At 45.1% G+C, this 16,958-nt stretch overlaps 1 protein-coding gene and 1 non-coding gene across 3 annotated transcripts in view; one reads left to right on the top strand and one right to left on the bottom strand.

The window, feature by feature from the left end:
- The window catches only part of LOC144110430 (receptor-type tyrosine-protein phosphatase mu-like), a 198,817-nt gene that overhangs the window by 102,638 nt on the left and 79,221 nt on the right, over window positions 1-16,958 (top strand). For both annotated transcript variants that reach the window (XM_077643324.1, XM_077643323.1), the window contains 5 exons: window positions 4,522-4,818; window positions 6,323-6,573; window positions 8,723-8,795; window positions 10,655-10,761; window positions 12,308-12,512. In XM_077643324.1, the coding sequence (XP_077499450.1) occupies window positions 4,522-4,818; window positions 6,323-6,573; window positions 8,723-8,795; window positions 10,655-10,761; window positions 12,308-12,512 (933 nt within the window). The remainder of the gene's footprint in view (window positions 1-4,521; window positions 4,819-6,322; window positions 6,574-8,722; window positions 8,796-10,654; window positions 10,762-12,307; window positions 12,513-16,958) is intronic.
- On the bottom strand, window positions 7,329-7,402 carry TRNAT-AGU (transfer RNA threonine (anticodon AGU)). The gene has a single exon. It is a non-coding gene; the product is annotated as a tRNA-Thr (tRNA).

The following is a 16,958-nucleotide window of genomic DNA, read 5'->3' as shown; positions in this document are numbered from 1 at the left end:
AAATGTTTACTCTTTCTGGCCAGGGCACGCGAGTGCACGCATCTCTAACTTTTGTATGTTGGACAATTCCGACATCTGTTTCTGTACACCTTACTCGCTTAAATGCTCCTGCCATTGTCATTTAGCCGCCACACGACACTGGCACGAGCTCGGATGTTTTACTATTGTGCTTCTGGGTGTTTTGATGCACAGTGCACGTGTGTTTAGTTAAGCTCACAGCGCCACTGATTCGGCCTTGGCTCTGGCTGCCGAAGTGGTTCCAGATGACGGAAGCTCTGGCCCTGTCTGCATTTTATTCTGTTTATTTATTTACTGTTTATGGTCGGGGCACGCGAGTGCACGCGTCTCTAAATTTTGTGTGTAGGGCGATCCCGCCACCGTCTGTTCCTGTGCACCTTACACGCCGCCGCTCTGTTGCCTTGATAGGTAGCCATTATCCCCTCCCGCTCCGTGTTTTCCTTTTTTTTCCCTCGTCTCGGGTGGCTCCCCGCGGCTGCGGGGTGGGCGGCGGGGGGACAGCGCGTCTTTTTCTCTTTTTTTGTCTCCCTTTTTTCCCTTTCTATCTGTATCTTTTCTAGTATTCTTTGCCTCCGTTTGTTTCTTTTGTTCATGTGTCGTACATGTGTGCCAGTGCACACTCCTTAAGAAGAGGAAGAAGACCTCTGTAACCGCAGTCTTGAGAAAGGACAGGCTCTGTCCGAAACGTCGACTCAAAATAAATCTATGGCTAAATGAAGCGTTTCCAACTTTACACACACACACACACACACACACACACACACACACACACACACACACACACACACACACACACACACACACACACACACACACACACACACACACACACACACACACACACACACACACACACACACACACACACACACACACACACACACACACACACACACACACACACACACACACACACACACACACACACACACACACACACACACACACACACACACACACACACACACACACACACACACACACACACACACACACACACACACACACACACACACACACACACACACACACACACACACACACACACACACACACACACACACACACACACACACACACACACACACACACACACACACACACACACACACACACACACACACACACACACACACACACACACACACACACACACACACACACACACACACACACACACACACACACACACACACACACACACACACACACACACACACACACACACACACACACACACACACACACACACACACACACACACACACACACACACACACACACACACACACACACACACACACACACACACACACACACACACACACACACACACACACACACACACACACACACACACACACACACACACACACACACACACACACACACACACACACACACACACACACACACACACACACACACACACACACACACACACACACACACACACACACACACACACACACACACACACACACACACACACACACACACACACACACACACACACACACACACACACACACACACACACACACACACACACACACACACACACACACACACACACACACACACACACACACACACACACACACACACACACACACACACACACACACACACACACACACACACACACACACACACACACACACACACACACACACACACACACACACACACACACACACACACACACACACACACACACACACACACACACACACACACACACACACACACACACACACACACACACACACACACACACACACACACACACACACACACACACACACACACACACACACACACACACACACACACACACACACACACACACACACACACACACACACACACACACACACACACACACACACACACATATATATATATATATAGCTTAACGGGGGTCTCGGTTCTGTAAGTCTTGATGCCATAGGTAGCATAAGAGGTTTCTCGCAGTTTCCGCCCTTGTCGTTAGATGACGTTCTACGTCACACTCGCGGTATTACAGGACGTGCTACGCCCGGCGCTATGGACGAGGGTGGCGCTGGTAAACATTCTCAAGGCTCGCTTACACGCTAAAGATAAATACCCACGAAAGCAGCAGATTGGACAGCGTCGCCGTAGCTCAGTTGGTAAGAGCACCGGACGCGATATTCGGAGGTCGTGGGTTCGGATCCCACCGGCGGCACGGTTGTTTTTTCTGCTGCTTGATAAGTAAATTTCTTTAAAAACTAATTGATTGGCACTAGATATTACAAAAAAAGAAACATTCCCCTATGCACCTTGGTTTCGGTGACTGTTGGCTTCCTTAATATGTTTGTCAAACGAGCCCTTCACTTCATTTGCCTTGTCTGCTAATAGCTTAACGGGGGTCTCAGTTCTGGTAGTCTTGATGTCATAGGTAGCATAAGAGGGTTCTCGCACAGTTTCCGCCCTCCCCGTTAGGTGACGTTCTACGTCACACTTGCGGTATTACAGGACGTGCTACGTCTACCGCTATGGACGAGGGTGGCGCTGGTGAACGCTCTCAAGGTTCGCTTACCCACGAAAGCAGCAGATTGGACAGCCGTCGCCGTAGGTCAGTTGGTAAGAGCACCGGACGCGATATTCGGAGGTCGTGGGTTCGGATCCCACCGTCGGCATGGATGTTTTTTCTGCTGCTTGATAAGTAATTTTCTTTAAAAACTAATTGATTGGCACTAGATATTACAAAAAAAAGAAACATTCCCCTATGCACGTTGGTTTCGGTGACTGTTGGCTTCCTTAATATATTTGTCAAACGAGCCCTTCACTTCATTTGCCTTGTCTGCATATATATATATATATATATATATATATATATATATATATATATATATATACACAAACATGTATTCAGTAGGGGTTCCAATGCGCCAGTTTACTAGCGGAAGTGCAGCATAACGAAAAAACGCGACTGTTCGTTTTAAAGGTTTATTTTGCCAACAGTTTCAGGAATAGTATTCCCTTCGTCAGGAGAGGCTTACAATGAAACAGTTTTTTCGATATAAAGTCACAGAATGAGCGAGGAGGTACAAATTCCGCCCTCACAGCAATGTTGAGAATGAGGGAAAGGGACCGAATAATGGACCGCACAACACCTCTCACGTGGAATAAACAACGAAAAGCGCGCCGAAAAACGGGGAGGTGGAAATTGTAGGCGAGTAGAGAAAAGAACAAATTTGAAGAGCGATAGACAAGGGGAAGGAGCATTAAGCGCTGCTCTCGGCGCACCGGAAGGCCGATTCGCCCCCCCCCCCCCCCCTAACCCATGTTTGCATGTAAAAAGAGCCGCCGTGGTGGTGGTGGTCGAATTTCAATGGAGGCGAAATTCTAGAGGGCCGTGTACTTTGTGATGTCAGTCCCAGGTGGTCGAAATTTCCAGAGCCCTCCTCTACGACGTCCCTCATAGCCTGAGCCGCTTTGGGATGTTAAACCCCCATACACGTATGCATATATAAACATACATGTGCCTGTTTTATGTCAATAAAAATTGATTAATCGAATAATTGAACATTCTTACATTCGTAAAGACGTAGAATTGGGGGGTACATAAGTTGCGGGCTCAAATCCCTGCCACGATCTAGGTTCCAACTTGATCACTAAGTTTACGCTGCACGAAACGCTGAACTATATGACACCATCCCGGACATTGGGCAGCAATCGGTTGGCGCAGCAATTTTACATGGATGTCGGGGCTAAGTGGCCCGACTTTGACGCCTGTCAGACAGGGATGTATTTACTGGATTGACATTGTTTAGTTTAGATTTGTTGTGCTTGGGCATCGCGCTGTCGCCTTTTAATATTTTATTCTATGATGCAACTACTTCGGTTATCATCGCGACCAGTGGGATACAATGTCTTTGCTATGGAGGCCACCATCTCTGATTCTATCCATGTAATCAGCATAACTCGGAGGTGCGAAATGCGACCAGTAGAGTTAACGCTCTAAAATATGGCGCCTTTGCTTCGTACAGTCTTGTTCTTTCATACTTAGGGGTAGAATTTTCCATGCACGAGGTTTCTTGTGGACTAATGGATCTTGGGCGCTTCTAGTGCTCCAGGCATATGCATTTCTAACGTCGCGCAAGGAAGCGATTACAGCGATTTTCTTTTTAAGTTTTTTTTAGCAGTTTGTCATGCGTAAGGTTGTGTTACGCAGAATTTCGCGCATTTGTTATTCAGAATAATAAACATTCGGCTGTTTTCGTCAAATATTTTGATCAAGATGCCAATTCTCTTTGGCAGGACAGAATTGACCGGAAAGAAAGTATTCTAAAATGCAACTCTGTGATATTCACTTTGCAGGCAATTAACAAAAAGCTGCAAGAAAAAAAATCTGCACATCATCCTTATATAATTGTTTTTTTTTTTTCAAAGCAAACGTTTCCTTTTCTTGATTAGGTTACTGTCGAGCAGTGTGCCTTGATTGCTGAATATAGAAATGCGGACTGTCCCTTGCAGTGCCTGACGGAGCACCGATGGGGTTGTATCGTAGTCGTTCCTATGGCAATTCTACTACCATCACGTGGTCTGGGGTGCCTTGCCAAAGTGCTAATGGACCAATGAATGCCTACTATGTCGAGCTGGAGAGCGGCGACCCCTGGGAAACAGAGCTGCGCCGCACGACCGTGAAAGAACTGGTGGTGAAGTACGAGGACTTGGTGCCTTACACCAGTTATCAGGCTAAAGTGTTCGCCGAAAACAGCGCAGGACGTTCTCCCAAGTTTGCCACCTTGAAGTTCAGGACAGACCCAGCCCGTAAGCCACTTCTTTTACTTGGTGTTCGGTTCCTTGAAGCCACACTCAACAATTCTGGACGAAAGTATTTTTAAGCGAGGAACTGTTTATGAACGGACTTTTTTTTTCATATAATGTAAGATTTTGCGATAACAATCATTATATGTGCAGATCCCCCGACTAAAGTCTTACATTTTTTTCTATTAACGTCATTGCTATCTTAAAAGCAGTTACCCTTTTGGGGTTCTATGGTAGTCTTAATTGTTCGATGCAATCGATGGAAACGTTTTGAAATAAAGATTTTGTTAAATATCAGAGAATGGACAACAGGGGAATCAAAAGACGGCGGATGGGAAGGCGGCAAAAGTCACTGTCGCTGCCTTGCAGCGCTTTTCGTAAAAAAGAGAACGACCATCTTTATTGTTCATGAAGCCAAGGTCGAGAGAATTCGGTCAGCAACTGAAGCCTTTGGCTTACTAGCGAGCGAAGTATAGCTCTTCTGGTTTAGTTTATGGTGTTCAGTGTCCCAAAGCAACTCAGGCCCTGAGAGACGCCGTAGTAGAGGGCTCCAGAAATTTCCACCACCTGGTGTTCTTTAACATGCGCTCACTTCACACAGTAGACGGCCCTCTAGATTTTGGCCTCCATCGGAATTCGACCATTGGATCTTTTAGGCCAGCAGCAGAGTACTATAACTACTGGGACATGGCGGCGCGAATATATAGCCCTTTTAGATGGGTTTTCGAGCCCTGGGTTTGTGTCCGTTGGCTAACAAAGCTGAGAGCTGGCTGTCTATAGCACTGAAGGCAAGTTGCAATGATAACATGAAACCTTATGCTGTGTCAATATTATATTTGGGAAATAGGGTACTCTAGAATACACCTTTGATCAGCGCGTTTTCAGGACTAATAACCTTTGTAAGCTTAAGTAGAGGCTGAGGATGCCTACCTATTCTTGTCTTGAGCCGCTCAATGTCCTAGGCACAGTAACGATGCATCTTCAGTCTACAGTTCGGGAATCAGAAGTGCGTTTTGCGATACTACTGCAGGCATAGTGTGATTGATGGGAAATTTTGCAATACCCTACCTTTACGTATGCAAAAAAAGAATGCGACTGTTTTTTGTCCTGTGCCTTTCTGGCCTAATGCCCGCATTATCGTTGTTCAAAAACTTGTGCTGTATATAACCTTTTTCTTTCATGAAACGCTCCTGAAGATTCTGGCCTACTGTTACAGCCTGTTGGAAATAAATATCCTAACATGTCTTCTGTCCTGACTAGGTGTAACAAATCTTTTCATTACGCAGTGGCAACAAACCACGAGTTTCAGCGGACTCTGCCAGCCTGTAATGTTTTCACGTTCTCCAAATTCATATCCTAAAGACTCGTATTCACATAGGTCATCGCCGTTTTATTGCACGGTAAAAATAATTACACAATTCAAACGTGAGTACATTACTTCTGAGCGCCCTTTTAAGCACTATAAAAGCTCCCAGTGGCTTTTGTACTGGTTTCTTCCCTCCAATAGCACCACTTCGGCCAGCTGATTTGAGGGCCGACCAGCAGTCGCAAGACAGTGTCTTTTTGTCCTGGGACGCACCGTACCCCCCATACGGTGTCCTACAGGGCTACCAGCTTCAGTACTGGAAAAGAAGTGACCGGAGCAAAGTTATCAAAACTGAAATCTTGCAGGATACCTGCAGATCTGAAAAAGTCTACACACCAAGACATTGCTACACAGTGACCAACTTGGATCCCAACGTGATTTACCACTTCTCGGTATGACATATTCAATATATATTTTTTCTTATTTAGGGAAAAACTGATATGTGTTCATTATGTTTGAGCATTTATGTCTGCGTACCTCGGATCTACCTATCATAGCGCGTTGTCAGTTGCAATAAATCAACGGTGGTTGAGCACTAGATAGCATGTTGCTTCGACATTATATTTTTATAGTCGGAAAAAGGCTATCACTGTCCGCTCCGTAGTGAAGTGCGGTCTATTCTCTGGCGCACTTATTTTTCACCTAGCCTGTCGCAAGTATGTTGTGTACATGTTTTTAATGCGAGTTTAACCAATTCGGTAGAAAAACATGACTCAGGTTGCCTAGAAGTAAAGAACGTTGGAGTGAAGGTTCAGGTGAAGAGATAGGGAGCTAAATCGTATCGCCAGACTCAAAATTTAGTCAGAGGCCACCAGTTGGGTGTCACCAGCGTATTGGGCGCGTTCAAATTACTTGGGATATCGAATTTCGTCCCAATATAAGGTGAAATTTCTAGGTTGGGGTAGGCCATGTTTGGGGGGTATGAAAAGAGCCAAATTTGAGGACACCAGCTCATTAACCACAGTCAAAGCATGCTTCGGCATCTGACTTAAGGATGTTGGTCAAATGTTTTAGGGGAATACCCCTACGTGAAGTAAATCTGTAATCAAGGAGTAATTACTCATTGCCATCCACCCAAGCGCAGCCTTACCGCTACAAAGGAAAGCTATACAGCTTTCTCAGAAACTTCGTAGCTAAAGAAAAATTCGTCCTGATCCGGGGTTCGAACCCAGGACCACTGCTTCACTGGAGCAGTCGCTCTACCAATTGAGCTAACCGGGACGGCAAGCTTATGGTAGAGCGAGGGCTAATTGATCAAGAACTCGAAGTAGGAAGAGTGTTGGTAAAATGTTTTAGGGGAATCGCCCAATTTGGAGTAAATTTGTAATATATTTGTAAGCGGTGGTCCCGGGTTTGAACCTCGGACCAGGACGAATTTTTATTTAACTACGAAATTTCGAAGAAAGCTGTATACCATTCCTCTGTAGCCGTAAGGCTGTGCTTGGGTGGATGGCAATGAGTAATTACTCCCTTATTACTTAGGGATGTTGATATGAAATCACGAAGTCCGAAGGGTACTTCAATGACACATCTGCATGCCGACTGAACCCGAGTTTCTGCAGTGAATAGAGCTATCTCTCTAATAATTGGCTGGGGTACAGCCGCGCTCAGTATTTCCCAAAATGTTTTTAATGCATGTTTCTTCATGCTGCAGGCTGCGGAAAAGTGGCCTAAATACTATGTTGTGGCACAAGAAGTGACGCCCAGATTTAGCTGGCACAACTGCAGCCTCGCGAAACTAGTCCAGTTGTGTTGGCGATTGTCATACGAGCTTTGAGCAGCTGGTTCTAAGTGTTATTTGCCACCATTAAATTAAAGTGCGACTATGAACAGCAGTTCTTCTGTTCTTCGGCGATTTCCGAGCACACCCACTGCTATCGCTGCCGCCAAGTTCAATAATTTCAGTGTCAGCCCCCAAAGAAAGTTTCTTTTGGAAGATTGCATGGCTGCCTGCCGGAAAGCCTTCCCCGCCACATCACAATGTTGCGTGTTGCGCACCTGCTGTGCACACACATACACGATTTGTACTTTTCAAGATTTGAGTGCATGGGAGCATAACCAAAATCATAAGCTATTTCTGCAGTGCACGTATTTTTATTTTTGAGGAAAACTGAGTACATAACTGTTTTGGACTGTGAGGCTCCCGGTGCCGCCTGAAGGAAGTGGCAACTTCATATTTGCGTACTAGAGGCTATTTGAGCGTATATCAAACAGGAGATGCAGAAGCGCTGTCTGGGAACAATGGAAACAGACAATTTGATAAGCTTTTCAAAATTCGCTCACGGCTGCATTTTAGTACAGAATTCAGCATTTATGTCCCGTATTTTAATGAGCAATCACTCCGCCACGGCGGTGATAAACAATATTTGGGACAATGCGCTTACCGCAAGAATAAAGAATGTCTTGTAGGGCTATTTGGTAATTGTTCATGTGTGGTGCAGACACAAAGAAAGTTTAAAGGTTTAGGGGACGGAGGCTGTTTTGTCAGTAGCATAGTTAAACAGAAGCAAAACAGCTGATAGTTCGTATCCGTTTTTGCAGGTACGAGCTCTAAATAAAGGAAATCTATATTCAGCGTATTCTGGTGAGCTGGAAGTCGAGACAAGAGAAATGCGTGAGTATTTAATCTTTCCATTTTGCAAGGCGTGCTTTTCATATGCTTGTCATCAAATTTTTCGCCGTTGGCCCGTCAATCTGGGTTCTTCTTTTGATCTGATTAAAAATGAATGTGATTCAAGGTGCAGAAAGCGGAATATTTGTAACGAGGAAGACTGGAATGTGGACAACAGGAAAAAAGCCAAGCGTCTTTTTTTGTCTGGGTGCTTGGCGAAGCCTGAAAAGAAATGTTCCATGTGACGACCGATGGAGAGAAAGGATGGGCGTTAATCTTTAACACGAACTTGGTTTTCACGCGCGCTGTTAAAGTCGGCTGGGAATACCTAGGCTCCCTAAAGTTCCAAGCAAAGCGCGGATACTTCGAAGAACTTCGACTTGGGCTAGACTCGAATATCACATAAGACAGAAAACAACAGCGCCTACAAAGACGAACACGACAGAAAAACAACACAGGACAAGCGCTAACTTCATCTGGCTTTAACCACTGTGAACCCAGAATATGTAAAGAAAACCAAGGCGTGCGCAAAAAGCGAGACCATGCACAATGATCCAAACCTTTCAAGATATTGCACGTCGGTCCTAAACGAGGTCAGAGATGCCTCGCGAACACAATCTTTTTCCTGTCTTACTAATGCGCAAAGCTTTCAAGACCTACCTTGCCTTAGTAACTCATCTCCTGCCCAGAATCTTTATCTCCCGGAATCGTGGTTCACATTTTCTGCAGTGCAGCTACGTTTCCTCTGGCGAACGTTCTGCCGCTCGGTGGCGAATGTTCTTCCGCGAAAACTCTTCTCCCGCATGCCTCGCACTTGTTTTAGCGACCGCACGTGTTCACCAGCTGGATGTCTTGGGGAGTGTATAGGCATCTCACCACTCTGATGTAGTGGGCTCACCCCCCCCCCTCCCCCCCGCACACACACACACCCCCTTTGGTTAATAGCACTAGGAAACGCATCAGCCCCGGCACCTTTCTTGAGGAAAGTCAAAAACATAAGATTCGCTGAATAAGTAAGGAAGAATGATTTCCTGGCTGTATTGTGTGTTTTACTGGTGCCGCTAGAGACAATATAGGTCTCTATAAAATAGTGCAGAGGCGTCTCCACTCTTTAAGCGACTGCCCCCAACGGCATCCCGCAAAGGCTCCAGGAATTCATTCGAAAATAACTTGGTCGTTAAAATTGACTCACCGTCGCCCCGCGAAATAAATTACAAAGAAGCGGATTATAATATTGTCTCTACGAGGATGCGACGGTGGCTGGTGTTTTTTCTAGACATGTCAGCCCTGCAGCAACATCAATAGCTCAACTTGCGCTTTGAGTAGCTAAACCATGAGCGCAGTCTGATGACAGTTATAAAAAGACACGTGCTTCCCTCTCCTCCCGCAGCAAGTTGAGCAGCATTTACCTGTTAACACCCTCTGCCTCGAATCTACCACGTTCCAGATATATGTGGGGTGCTCGTTTACACTTGCAGCATCGCCTCCAACTTTGCCTTCGGTTTGGTTCTCATCGGGTGCGCATTGTGACTCAACTGGGCGCCGCTCATTCAGCAAACTCGTTCTAGCTTAATTTTTTCTAGCTAGAGGACCATGCCCATGTGCGATTGTTAGCCAGCTTTGATCGACTCGTCGTGTCCCAGTTTGTCGGAAATTCTGGCGAGAGATTCCGGCTGAATCCTCTGAGGCAGGAAAGCCTGTGTTTATCAGAAATACTTCGATGTTCTCAGTTTGCTGAAGAGTCGAAACAAGTCGATTCTGCATACTATCCGCATCATTGATTTCAGTGCCGACGGCGCGGATTTTCAAGCGCCAATCGGTATTTTAAATATCAAACTCAAAACGTACACCTGAATTTTCAGCTCCGGAAGCTCCTGTAAACATGCAGTCTTTTGATCAGACTGAAGACAGTTTGAGGATACAGTGGGAACCTCCTTTTCGAAAGAAAGGTGCGCTGACCAGCTACAAGGTGAGACAAGTACATTTTTTATCCATATCGTTAAGCTAGTTTCCGTGGCTGCTGATAGTCAGCCTGAGGCAAGGGAATAGACTGTCTAACTCATGTTGCTGGCATTAAAGGTTGACTATTGACTGAAAATGCGGGAATCAAGACGCGAGCCAATAAACAGTAGGCTCTTAAATCTGTCACCAAGAACAACAAATATACATAAAAAATAAGAAACTTGTTATAAGTTTCATTTAATGCTTGTCGAGGCTGGTTCTTTGCCATCAACAGTAATTTAAATTCAGCCACTGATTGGTTACACGCAACGAATAATTCAGGCGGCCTGTTTGCCAACCTCGGCTGCTTTTACATATTTGTTCAGTGACAAATCCAATTATCAGCTCTGAGCAGCTTGTTTGCGACAATTAATTATGAGTGAGTTTTGTGGTGATGCTGATAAGGTCAGCAGGGATGCTTTACAGTATTTTATGCAGTTAACAGGTTGGTAACAACACGCCAAAAATGACAATTTTATGAATATTTTACACAATGGTGTTTGGTGCTTGCTTCGATTGCCGATCGTCGGAGGAGACGAAGCACTGGAATCAAACTTAAATTCAAGCATGTGCTTCAATCTAATTCCAAGTATTTCGAAGCTAATGATAATAAAGACTCCTGTAAAACCACCGCATACTGGGATTATTCGGCAATCCCTTCGTTGTGCGCGTCATTGGAAAATAAAACTACTAGCTTGGAAATGCTACGATTAGACTTAAGTGGAAGCGAATACTAAGTTCATATAGGAAGTTACTCGCCCAAAATTATGAAAAATAGCTGTTTACGCTTGGATAAATCGGATCATGTTACGTATGTGCTCTCGTAATTGGCGACGAGCTAGAACACTGGGCTGAACCAGAATCTTTCCTGATGGAAGAAACTTATGGAGCGTCGGATTTATTCGGTGTGAAAACTTAAAAATTTCATATTGGGAAACGCTTACTAAAATGAGCGTGCTCGTATATGAAGAAACTTCGCAATCTATATTTGTTTCGGCCAGATATGGTGGAACCCGAGCGGCATTTTCCAAGCCCGAATCACTCTAGAAGTATATCAAACAGTTGGGCTACCTGGAGCTTTGATTACTATGAATTTGCAAGGGACAGCTGTTTACTCTTCTTCAGACTGCTGGAATTACTGAACAGACTAGTGAAAATTTGTCATTTCTAAGATAAAAAGAACAGACTTATTAGCCACAACGTTACAGTGCTTTAAAAAGAAGTCAAAGAAGGCCCCGGAACAACGATATTAAGCACTGCTATCGCTTATATAGCGAGGCTGGAAGTTGAATCTGGCAGAATCTGGACTACTTTTATTATATTTGATGTGAAATGTAGTGCCTCTAAGTCGAAAAGGCTAGTTTTGCACAGATTGTCGATAGCGTCTCTACATCATCTTAAATTAACCAAGTAAATGCTTTGTCTACTCTGGAAGATCCCCTATTGCTTGATGACCAAGGTTCTACGCATACGCACCTGCACTGCTTCATACTCGCTTTTTGTCTTCCACGCAGGTCAACTTATCTCTCTCGCATTCCTTCAATACAATGCTGGCCAACTCATGGCAGCCAGAATCAGTGGTGCTTAACATCTCTGACAAGCCAGAGTTTTACCTGCGAGGTCTCTTTCCGGGCTCTACGTACATGGTATGCGTTCAGGCCAGCACGAGTGCGGGATATGGAGACGCCATCTGCGGCAACATCAGCACAAAGGCATCACGTGAGTAGTTCATGCCAGCCCTGGGATTTAAGTCCCATGGCGACATTATTCCCACCACATAACAACGCCCCCCCCCCCCCCCCCCCCGCCCTCCCCCTAAAAAAGTCTGAACGCATAAGCAAAACAGAAACCTTAACCTGCAGCTTAATTTCATCAGGACCACAGCCCCCACCAAATACAGTTTTGTTTTGCATCATATCAATTTCTTGTTCCTAACTCGAATTGTCTTCATACAAATTATACCTTTTTGACATCAGACCTAATAATAACTAGATTGCGCATGATGGCCTTAGTTTCCTATGTGCCTTAAAACCCAACACAACACAAAAAATACATAATGATAACTAGTGGGGAGATGGTAGTGCGCCGCACCTTCGGCTAAATTTGTATAGATTACTGAACGATATATATCATAGTGCGTCTATCGCTTTTCAATCTTCTCTAAACTGGGCTGAGTTTTAGACACGGTTGTGTTGCAGTGTGAGTGCAGAAATAATAAGGGGCTTATTAGGATGTTTCGCCTCGGTCTGTTTTCTTGAGCGGACTCGAATCCCCATCAATAGGACGTTAGCCGGTTCTGGTATTTAACCTGACTGCGAATGGAGCCTTTTATGGTAATTTTTTTTCTAGCCCATCACATGCCACACAGCTACAGGGAAAGAATTATCGTTTTCCATGGCCGAGACAGGGGCAGGTCACGCATTGAAGCGCTTGTTTCAGATTTTAGGCTTTGGGCGTTGCATCTACTGGGTGCGAAATAATTTCTACTCAATGAAATACTAACGCTTCCCGCCATTCTTATTTTTTAATATTAGTCGGAAACGGTTTCCCCTCTTATTCTCAGTAAACTGTGCAATATTGTCTCGAGATCACGGTAAAGTAAAAGCTCCAAACCCGCTCTACACAGGATAAATGACATTATGAGAATTCCGGAAGAGTTGGAGTTTAGTTTTATTAAAGCTACTCCACATGGTAAATATACAGAAACATTTAAACTTGATTTTTGAGGAAAGCAAATGGAGCAATAACTGCCTCACATATCTCGGTGGACACCCGAACCACGCCTTAAGGGAATTGATAAACGATGAAGTGAAAAGGGAAATTTAGAAAGAGGTGCCGTTGTGGTGGGCTCCGGTATAATTTCTAGTACCTTGAAATCTTTAACATACATTGACATTGCACACCACACAGGCAACGCGATTCCTTTTACAGAATAGTGAGCGCTACGTGAAAGTTCGGACTGGAAATAGTAAGGCGAACAATGCACACAGAGATGTTATGAGGAGCTTCAGAATTAACTTCGCCGCTAAATCCTTGAAAGAAGCAGCTGTATTTTCCCGAGCATTACGGCACTTGCTTTGTTCAGTTCGCACAAAACTGATTATCAGCAGATCGGATCGTTAGGGCGCTCGGCTACTGAGTTGCAGCACCCGGGTTCGAACACAACCACGGCAGCCGCGTTTTGAGCAGGCGCCTGTGTGCTGTGCAGTGCACATGTATGTTAAAGATTCCCAGTTGGTAGAAATTATTCCAGAGCAATGACAGAAAACTTTATACCGATTCCTGCCTATTTTTCCTCAGATACCATACATCTATTTTGGGATAAAAGGGCTTAACTACTGCAGGACAGAGAAGAGTTCCTGTCTGCAGGCGCCGCAGAGTTCGCTCCTCCGCCTTACTCAGCCCCTAGGCAGCAGCCGGATAGGGGTGGTGGCTGTCGCAATAATTAATTAAAATTTCTCAGAGCCGCAAAAGCACTTGATGAGCTTCTGAGCCAGGCGAGTTATGATGAGGAGCCCGGTGGGTAAGCTGTCAGGCGACCGTTTCAGCGACCTCATTGCGTCGTTGACCCTTGTGGCCAGGATCCCAGATTATATTTTTCTGAGCTGGATCGGCGGCAGCCCGTCGTAAAATTGTCGAGTCAAGAGGTGATATTCTCCAGCCAGATAGCGTTCACATGCCCGGCGGGTATCTGTGATAACCGTTCTTGATTTTGAATCCGTGGCAACGATAGCTGAGGCAACTTCCCCCGCTCGTCTTGAATTGGGGGCCCGAAAAGATCGCCCATCGGCGTCCATTCCCCTGTGGACTACAGCAGCCGTCTACAATCCCGCGGGCTACAGCCCTGCGATGTACACGTAGTAGACTCCTTTTTTAGATCCACATTGCCTCTCAAGAGCCCGAGCTCGCGCTTGTCGTCTGCCTTCGCGTGAAGTCGTGTCCATGTTACGCGGGAGTGGAGCGACCCTGGACATATGGCGCCACCGCACCGGGATGTTATCCGTCCCCTCCGCTCAGCATGTGCGTCGGATATGTAAGCGGTATAGCAGGCGGCGCCCAGGAGCCGTCTGCGCGAGCCGCGTGTATTGGTTCACGAGGAGGGCTTCCCGCAATTCGTGATAGGAGTTTAGCACCCCCAACGCCTTCAGTTTGGCGTCGGAGGTAGCCACCGGGAGGTCCAGTGCTCGCTTTATAGCCTTCTTGTTGATGGCGCCAATGCGCTCGTCTTCCTGTTTGGCGTTGCGAAGGTACGGCATGGCATAGAGCATCCGGCTGGACACGAAGGTATGGGCGAGCCGTAGCGCGGCCCTGCCCCGCAGACCACCCTGCTGGTTGGAAACGCGGTGGATTGTGCGCCCTACCCGTTCGCCTATACGCTTAAGTTTCGCTATATTAGAGTCCGGCCTAAGCCTGTTATTGATGCGGTGGCTCAGGGGTTTCGGCGCTCAGCTGCTGACCCGAGAGACGCGGATTCGATCCCGGCCGCGATGGTCGCACATTGAAGGAGACGAAATTCTGGGGGCCAGTGCACTGTGTTGTGCCAGTGCATGTTAATGAACCCTAGGTGGTCGAGATTTACGGATACTTTCCTATGGCATCTCTCATCCCCTAACGAAAACTAATAGGTTTGGAGTATACGGCGGGATATTTATAATGTATTTTAATCATATTTTCGATTCATTAATGCACTAATATTATGCCGGAAATAGGTTCCTGACATTTTATGGCTGGTGTTCGAAACATATTCTTAAAATTTGTGAAAAATACGCCACATAAACCATGCTTCTAGCACATTTAAAATACATGAAAAATTATGTATGCGGTTTTAGCATCTTGTCAATGTATTAAAAGTGTACTTTCGTAAACATGAAAATAATTCGCTTGAAGTATGCATCACTTAAGGCATGTTTGGAGCACGTTTCAAACACATGAAGAAATAGGTATGCGGATTTAGCATCTTGTCAATTTATTAAAAGTGTAGTTTCTTAAATATGAAATTAATCCGTCAGATGTATACGTCACCTAAAGCATGTTTCGAGCACATTTAAAACACGTGAAGAAATATGCATGCTTTTTTAGCACCTTGTCAGTGTATTAAAAGTGTACATTTGTAAATGTGAAATTAATTCGTCTCAAGTATACTCAAGTCTCAAGTAAAAGGATGTCCATTTGTTAAAATTGATTAACAAACGGGCAGTCCTTTTAAACATGTTTGAAGCACACTTTTAGCTGCCGTGGAGCAATCTAGTGCTCGAAATCGCGTTACGGGAAATGACCTTCGCATTTTGGCAATGTATTGAAAGTGTACTTTCGCCAATACGACATTAATTTGTCAGTAAACTTCAATTCTAACGAATGAGCTGTCGGCGTAAACGAAATTTACAGCACACATCAAGCTGCCGTTGAACAGTTAGTGCTCGAAATCACGTTTCGTGAGATGACCTATGTTGGCAATGCATTTAAAGTGTACATTCATAAATACGAAATTAATTCGTGGAAAGTATACTTCTATTCTAACAAACGGGTAGTCCGCGTCAGCATATTCGCAGCACACGTCAAGCTGCCGGGGAACAACCTAGTGCTTGAAATCACTTTTCCTCGAACAGTGAAATCAGTCCCTTTTCTGTCGTCCATTCGTTTATGGTCGCAGATTCGAACACGGTCACTCCGACGCTTGTACGGCAATTTGGCGGCACACAGTTCTTGCGCGAAAAGTACCTCACCGGGCAAGATAATGTGTCCCCTCTCGCTGGGTATATATAAGCCAAGCCAACTATCACGCTAGTGTTCCTCTTTGTTGACGTCAGTTTCCGTCGGCATTTCCTGTGAGGCGACATCTTTCACGTTACGGTCCCGTCAAGTCACTTTTCATTGCCATAGTCTTACTGATGACGAAGCGTTTTCTCTGGGAATGTCTGTCCCCTGATGCTTATAGCCAGTTCAGTCGCTACTTATGCTGTTGAAAACATTAATCAATACCATCTGGTGAATGTGACTAAGCGGAAAGAATATATTTTAACTGTTTATTTTAGTGTATTTCTAACTGAAGGTATTTAATGCATATTTTTGGTATATTTTTAATGTATTAATTGTATATTTTAGTGTATATTTAATTTAATGTATCTATTGTATATTTTACTTTCTTTTTTCTGTATGATAAGTATA

The sequence above is a fragment of the Amblyomma americanum genome, chromosome 11 (assembly GCF_052857255.1).
Source record: "Amblyomma americanum isolate KBUSLIRL-KWMA chromosome 11, ASM5285725v1, whole genome shotgun sequence".
NCBI classification, from domain to species: domain Eukaryota; kingdom Metazoa; phylum Arthropoda; class Arachnida; order Ixodida; family Ixodidae; genus Amblyomma; species Amblyomma americanum.
Note: the sequence above shows the minus strand (reverse complement) of the source record. Positions and strands in the feature narration are given on the sequence as shown.